At 28.8% G+C, this 8,817-nt stretch overlaps 1 protein-coding gene across 1 annotated transcript in view; it reads right to left on the bottom strand.

Moving 5' to 3' along the window:
* The window catches only part of LOC111638107 (metabotropic glutamate receptor 2-like), a 10,185-nt gene continuing 1,368 nt past the window's right edge, over nucleotides 1-8,817 (bottom strand). The window contains exon 2 of the mRNA XM_023383749.1: nucleotides 1-126. Within this exon, the coding sequence (XP_023239517.1) occupies nucleotides 110-126 (17 nt within the window). The 3' untranslated portion in view covers nucleotides 1-109. The remainder of the gene's footprint in view (nucleotides 127-8,817) is intronic.

Raw genomic sequence — 8,817 nt, 5'->3', positions numbered from 1 at the left:
TACGTGAAGTTTTCCGGATTTTATTCGTGTATTTAATACCTAGAACATCCTTCCGGAGGTATCTCTCCTTCGCAGATCGCTCATGTGTTGCGTTGCCTTACTCCATTAATTAATCCAATGTCTCCCCTATATATGTTGAATAGCAAATTATTAGAACAAGAAATGTTCCTAAAAGTGTATAAGATACTTCTTTAAATGATTAAAATGTTATAATTTTTGAATACAAAATTTACTTTTTTAATATTTTTTCTGGTAAACCAACAGAGTAAGAAATCATTAAAAAATAATAATTTTTGCACTCATATTCATAATTTATCTCGCAATTATTAATTTATATGTAATTAATTTCATATTTTACTGTACGATTTTACAATGCAAATGGAATTTCGATCACAAAATCACGTGACTTTATATAATTTTTACAGTTTGAATTCAAGAATTTATATTCAATTTAGTGCCAATTTGAGATGAGATTCTTGGCTAAAAATTTAATAACAATAAAAAAATGAACTAATTTTAGTGTAATTTCATTGGTGATAATATTAAATCGTGTTAAAATAAAATAACGTAAATCAGAATAATTTATTTCAAAATAAAAAGATATTATTAATATTCAAATCAAATAAACTCGTTTCTTTATCCTAATAGAGAATTTACTTCCTTAAAGGAGGAATGCATTATTCTATAAATTTGACGATAATACAAATTAAAAATATTATATAATTTATACAGATATATTTATTTAGTTAAAAGGTAACATGACAAACGATAGCATTTTAACAGGGGTCCCTTTTTTTATTTTAAAGTAACATATTCAGAAAAGAATTTATATAATTTCAGAATCAGCGTTGGACTTACTTGAAGTAGCTTAGAATATAAACCATCCATCGAGTTTCAATCTCTCAAAAATGTAATGTCACACTTCCTCTTCTATTTCTTTACATTCACAAGATAAATGGAAAATAGAAAATTTTCCATTTACCTTGTGAATGTAATATTTGATATTTTTTACATGTACAATCTTTCATCTTCAAAAAATTGAGTCAATCATGACATTGAAATTGTTCAATCTTAACTGCTTAGAGAATCTTTTTATTTTAAATGGGATTTGGTAAAAGATAACTATTCAAAGGCAGAAAACTCAGGTTATTTATACACCAACTATAAAATTTGGAATTTTGTTGACACTTCATTTCCTTATTATCTGATATATTGAACACATTGTTTAGTAAATTTGCGTAAACTAATTTCTAGTCTTCTTCATCCAAGTTAAATAAAATGTAAGAGCTAACATAGGCAGACAAAATTGAACTGAATTTGTCGAAACAATTGTTGTTATAACCATTTTCCTGCTGAGCTATTTTAATAGCTAATTTCAAGTTCATCCAAAATATTTCTGACTATTATATTGTCACTATTATTAATTCTTTTGTAAAATTTCCTAATCCTAATTACCAAACAAAGGTCTATCCTTAATCTATTCACATTATGTCGCATGGTATAATCAGGCGAACCTTATTCAAACAAAATTTTCTTATATACAGTATATTAACTGTATATTTTAAAATGAGTTAGCCAATCCAAACCGTGTAACTCGGAATGCATAACAAATAGAAGTTATGACTATGCAAGAAAATATTTGAAAGTTATTTTGGAACTTATTGGTTTTCATTACAGCCAATAGATATATTAAATCATTTATTATTTTTACTGCTTTTATTTTAGTACATTGAAAATTTTTATAAAATGAAAGCGATGATGTACAGTACATCTAAATAAGCTTCCTCGTTGATCAACTTTAACTTATTCTTTATTAAATAAAACTGAAGATCTTTCTAGATAATTTTCCACCTTTGCGAAATATCATAATGTAAGTTTTATCAGGATTAATTTTCATTCTTATCTGAATAAAATATTGATTTGCGAGATTTATTTTTCTTTGAAGGTTAATTTTGGATGATGAGGTAATTACCATATCTTCAACATTAGTGTATTGAATAAACTGTTATATTCTTAATGTTGACGTATAATTTATTTATTTAGAATTACCAATAATTAATGTACAGCAAAACCTGTGTAAACAGATATCGCACGGTATCGTATTATTTTCTGTTTTCAACAGATTTTAATTTTGTTTTAATATTTTCTCCTTAAACCAATAGATATATTTCGCATAGTTAAGTTCATTTTTAAAAATGGTTTTTATTACATACGAAAGAAATATCTTATTATAAATTTTGACATAAATTAATCCAAAGTGATGCCAGTAAATATGGTAGTGTTCGAATGCACGGATCAAGAACCTTTAGGTTCAGGAAGGTTCTCGTTGTTTCCGAGAACTTATGCTAGTTATTCTAATGTTTTTCAAATTTTTCAAATACTTTCTTTATGACTTCGCACAGCAGCGAACGAATCAATTCGAGTTTTAAAACTAGCGTCTAGCCCTGCCGTCGGAAATTCTAACCACATTACAATAATAGACTAACGAAGGGAAGTCACGAGGTGATCACAGTTTTCAATATTGTGTGGATAAGTCTTGATATGAATTTTTATTCAAGCAAAAGGAGAAAGTGCGATTCTTAAACGTTTTCAAGGAAATCGAATTTACGAAATTCTATAAATCGATTTATAAATATACTGTACTTCACGATATCTTTCAGTGAAGTCTCGGTGGCTCGGCAGCATCATACCTAACTGTTAATTTACAGATGCAACTGGGCAGGAAACCGTGGACAGTACAGCACTTGCCCAGGGCTCTATGCGTGAAGGGGCTCCACCCTTATAAGGTGTAGTTTTTGATTTTTTATGCCATTTCTCTTTTTCACGGTAATTAGATATAACGTTCCATTCGAAATATATTGAACCAAACAATTCTCTTCACTATATTTTTAAGAATTTATACAATAGACAATGGTAATAATTTAAAATACCTAAACATCAAAGAATTTAATATTAATGTTAATAGCTGTGACAAAAATGGCGCGAAAACTATTTGTTGCGATAAAATTCCATAAAAAAATTGAAAAACTTGGAATTTTCGAAATTACTATAATTTTAAATTTGTGGTATAAGCGGTTATGTGGTATTAGCGGTTATTTGGTATAATATTTTTATTAGCAGCAAACAGAAAAAAATTAACACCGATTTAACTTTTGCAATGTCACTATTGAAGGGATTAATAGATTATTTTAAAAACTTTAGAGAAAATAATTTCTTAAAATTAAAATAAATAGCAAATGAAATTTGTTCAAAATGCGGCAATCCTTTTGTACTGAAAGCAATCAGATCAAGTAAACATTTTCGTTTTTTAAAGAATGTAAAGATACGAAGAAATGTAGAAACGGATACATGTAGAAATACTGAAACAAATATCCGTAAGAACTATTTTTTAGTAATAGTATTAATACATTAAGGAATAATCTGTACAGATTGAAGAGTATTTTTGGTTTCTTTTAGACTATTTCTATATTAAAGATGATGAACTAGGGTGGCCTTATGAATTTAGATTTAGCACTCAGGAATGGTAATAATCGTAATATATATAACGAAATTAAAATAATTTTTTGCAGTGATTTGTCTAATGCAACTTCGTTACTATGTTTTAAATATGCTGTCTGAAGCGCAAATTCTTGTTTGTCAACAGAAATCAAGAAAATATGAGAAACGTTAGATTTTGATGATACATTTATGGATTTCGCTGAAATCAGAGCACGGAGAATATATAAATTTTATATCTTTTTAATAAATACTTTACTACTCATTTTTCTCTCCAAAGTTTTTAAAACTTTTGTAATACTGTATACTAGCTGGAGTACCCGGCTTCGCTCAAGGAGTTGATATGAGATTATCCTTTTATTCCAACTACCACACAAACTTTAAAATATAAGAGGTAAAAAATTTTATTGAAAACATATTCTAACTATTTACAACACTTGATTATAAACAACATTTTGTTCAAAAACTTTTAAAAATAAGCGAAGGCACATATCCCACTCAGACGACCGGCCTTATTGACCTCAACTGTGATTTTGCAACATAGCCACTACTGAAAACGAACTCATCGACCAAATTTATCCAAACATTGTTCACAACTATACTAATCCGGAGTGGCTATTTCAAAGGGCAATTTTGGCAACTAAAAATAATATAATCGACGATATCAACTTTAATATTCAAAAGTAAATTCAGAACTGGCAAGAGCTCCTCCTCTTTTAAGTTTGGGCATTGTATAAAATATAAATCAAATCAACTTTTTATTAACAAAGACACTAAGTACACTTTACACAGTTTTCACACTTTATTTTCATTTATATTCAGTCACTGTATCACTTTGATTACTCACACTTCCCTGTTTATTTTTATTCACTCGCTGCACTACTTTGAATTTTCACTTCTTTTTCGGTTCTTCCCTTCGTTACTGATAAGAAACTGACGATCGAACACACGACGGATCTTGCTTTATATACCCCCACAAATGGGTAGTCCACCTATACAAAATAGGCTTCGAATGGTCCACAATGTTCCAGAACATTCCACGACATTCGAGAGTGTTCTGGAATGTTCCACAATGATCTGGGATGTTCCGGGATGTTCTGGAACGTTCGGGAACATCCCGGAACATTCTGGAATGTTGTGGAATGCTTTGGAAAACTCTCGAATGTACTGGACTGTTCTAGAAATTTCTAGAGGGCGAAATTTCCAGCCCTTATATCTTGAACAGCACGCCCTTCAGGTAAAAACGGGAACCTTCTTCATAGATGGGGATGGAGGGCTACCACACCATATAACTCCCTTGATCGTACGGGCACTCGTTTTTGAGTTTTAGTGGTACGCACATTGTACACTTACCTTTATAATATATATTGATTACATAATCTGTGTAGTATTTACCATTGTTTTTTATACGTATATGAAAGAAATGTCTTTATTTATTTTTTTAATAAACATGTGGTAAAAATTATATAATGTATATTTTAAAGGGTCCTGCATTTCATGATTGACCCGCGGTTGCTACCTGCGGCCCTATGTATGAGTAAACTTTTCTCCTTCTCAATCAATGCATTTTTCACGTTAAAATACGTGTAGATTACACTCGTTTATACATTTCGTCTATTTGTTTTCTATTAAAATGTGTATTTTTCTCTTCTTTGGCAATTCGTTTTCTGAACTGCTGTCCATTAAACATAAATTTTAAGTATTTTCATTTAAAAATTTTACATTATAAAAATTTTAAGTTTATTTAATTACTGAAAACGTCAAACATCTAAGTCATAACTAACTCTCAACATCAAATTGAATTGTTACGTGTGACAGTAAACACTCATCTTTCAAAGCCACATCTCTGCTTTTTTATTGTTTACGTCACAAGTATTTTCTGTTTTCTTAGTTAATAAATCAAGCACACAGTAAAAATAAACTAAAGCTATAAAGTACAACTAACACTGTTACAGTCGATCCCCTATAACACTGTTGATTATTCCGTTTTATATGAATTCCATGTTGTACGAGTCACTTACATTTTACAAATACGTGTGCCGGGCTGTTACGGCTCACGTATTTGTAAAGTCTAAGTGACTAGTACAACATGGAATTCATATAAAACGGAATAATATAACAGTGTTATAGGGGGTCGACTGTAAATAATTATTCCATTTTTAAAAACAAACTTTAAATTTAATTTTAAAAACAATTCTGAGAACGAATTTTCAAGGGATAGAAAATAAACATTTTTAATAAAAAGTAAACAAATATACGTAAACCATAAAATTCACAATTTTTTATGTAAAAATTACATAAATATGATAAAAAACTCAGCCTAGAGACTTGAATCAGCGATTTCTCGATTAGTAATCAGAACAGTTACAGAAATTTTAGCAAGAGATTTCTCAAAGCTAGTTATAATTCTCGAGATATTTTGACATTGATTTTCTTGAAAACATTTGAGAAGCGTGCTTTCTCCCTTTGCTCGATAAATTTTCATATCAATATTTATCCACACAGTGTCATTGATAACTGCAATGAGCATGTCGTGATCTCTCTCCCCTTATAAGTTATTTTGTGATCTAGCTTCTCGAGAAATTTTAATACTTTAATTAATCGTTTGCATCAATGACTATAATTACTCGTATCAATATGGTAATCAACTTGTTTTCGAATATTCGGTAGTACAGTATTTAGTTAGTTACTAACTACTCCGCAATCCACACAAGGCAAATTGGCAGCACTGTGTTACCTAATTCTCATTGGTTTTAACAAGCTTCGAACTCTCTCTCTTTAAACAGTTTGTCATGCCCCGTGATGATCGTTACATTTGAAGGCGATTATACTTATTTGTCCACAAGTGGAATGTTAATTTCCTCTTTTAGATTACATTCTTCATACACGAAATACTCTCCCATTTCCGGCTTATAGGAATATAAAACTTAAGATAGAAAATTGTTACATTTAAAAGATTTTTTCCGTTCAAGCAAGTTTCCGTTTTATTCAAGTTCGATTTTTTGCGATGTAACAATAATTTTAAAAAATGAATTGTAAAAAATGTTTGCATTAAAACTAAATATACAGAAAAAATAAATATTATAAAAATAAAAAACGATTGTAAAATAGCTCCTCCTCTTTTAAGTTTGGGCATTGTATAAAATATAAATCAAATCAACTTTTTATTAACAAATACACTAAGTACACTTTACATAGTTTTCACACTTTATTTTCGATTTATATTCAGTTACTGTATCACTTTGACTACTCATACTTCATGTTTGTTTTTATTCATTCACTGCATTTGGAATTTTCACTTCTTTTTTGGTTTTTCCTTTCGTCACTGATAAGAAACTGAAGTTTAAACCCACTACAGATCTTGCTTTATATCCCCCACAAATGGGTAGTCCCACCCATACAAAAAAAGCTTCGAATAGTCCACAATGTTCCAGAACATTCCACAACATTTGAGAGTGTTCTGGAATGTTCCACAATGATCTGGAATGTTCTGGGATGTTCCCAAACGTTCCAGTACATCCCGGAACATTCTGGAATGTTGTGGAATGCTCTCGAATACTCTCGAATGTTCTGGACTGTTCTAGAATTTCTACAGGGTGAAACTTCCAGCCCTTATATCTTGAACAGCACGCCCTTCAGGTAAAAACGGGAACCTTCTTCATGGATGGGAGATAGAGGGCTACCACACCATATAACTTCCTTGATCGTACCGGGACTCATTTTTGAGTTTTAGCAACATGCACATTGTACACTTACCTTTATAATATATATTGATGATTACTGCTTTGTTAAAATTGTGTTTACCTATGCTATATTTAAAATTCATTGTAGCATAATGGGGGAGATAGAATACAAATTAAGTGAAACTGATACCAAAATATGGATTGTAATGTGATGTGTAACTACATGATCTAGAAATTAATCTATAGAATTTTCTGATAATTTTTGCTAATATATAAAGTATGTTAGAAATAATTTATTTTTATATGATAAGTAAGGAAGAAAACTTAGAATAAATAATATTTTAATATACTAATTTTGGTAAATGGTTATACTTATAGCAAGAAACTGATGTACGATTAGGTGAATTACTTGAAGTAAGTAATTTATAAATCATATTTTTATCATAGTTCATAGTACATTAGATATTTACAAAAGAAAAAATAATAATAATAATAGTTTGAAAGCTATGTTTTTACAATAAAATCAATCAGTAAGGAAAATTTATGGTTTATACATTTATTTATTTGAATATAAAAGTATTCATCTGAATATAAATATAGTTTTATAATTCAAACTTTGATGATAAAGTAATTTATTTAAATTTTTATGTTTAATAAATAAAAGGATTAGAAGGAATTATTATCAAATTTTTCTTAACTAAAAATCTGATCTTATAGAAATATTAAGAAAAATTATTAAAAAACAATTTAAACCATGATTTTCAAGAAATAAGAGAGAATATTTATTTTATAAATAAAACTATTATTCATTGTAGAAAAATAATTTATTCACAAGAGTCTTAGCAAACAAAGTCTGACTTCAGATTAACTTTTATTATTGATCAATTTTAAGAATCAATTGATTAAATTTAATGATTAATACTAGTAATGTCTCCAGATGGCAGTTCAGAAATGCATATAACTTAAAGAAATGATTAATCAGTCATAAATTAACAATACTGTATTTGTTAAGCACTATATTTCAAATTTTAATATAGTTTTATTCATCATATAAAGTACTCAGCAAATCACTATACATATAACTAACACCTTATCCTTGCCGAGAAATATAATTTATTTCAAACAAATGTTAATTCAAATTTGGTTCTCAACCTGAAGATGGCCTGTGAATCAGGCTGAAAACATTTGTTTGAAATAAATTATATTTCTGGGCAAAGATAAGGTGTTAGTTATATGTTTTATTTATCTTTGATTTTTATCTAATTATTATTATTATTTTTTATTTTTTCACAAAATAATGAATTAGTAAATACAGTAGAGCGTCGATTTTCCGAATCAATTGGGGACTGGGGTTGTTCGTATAACTGATATTTCGGATAACCGATTTATGTATGAAAAAATAGTTTAACGTATCCGAAGTTTAAATTTTTCTCCGTTGCATGTCGCTTCGCATTGAATTTTCGTCGATGTTAAGCCTAACAAAGGCTATTGTATCGTTAAAAATTATTTTTTTATTTTGTACAAACAAAATAAATATATTGAAAAATATAAAAACAATAAAAAATTATACTTCAGATGTTAATTTAGTATCAAAAACGTAAAATATTTGAGTAGCCCAAGACATAGCCAAAGATTGAAG

This window comes from Centruroides sculpturatus, unplaced genomic scaffold (assembly GCF_000671375.1).
Source record: "Centruroides sculpturatus isolate CEXI.00-Female unplaced genomic scaffold, Cexi_2.0 scaffold1021, whole genome shotgun sequence".
Classification (NCBI taxonomy): domain Eukaryota; kingdom Metazoa; phylum Arthropoda; class Arachnida; order Scorpiones; family Buthidae; genus Centruroides; species Centruroides sculpturatus.
The sequence above is the reverse complement of the archived record's forward strand: the minus strand, read 5'-3'. Positions and strand labels throughout refer to the sequence as shown.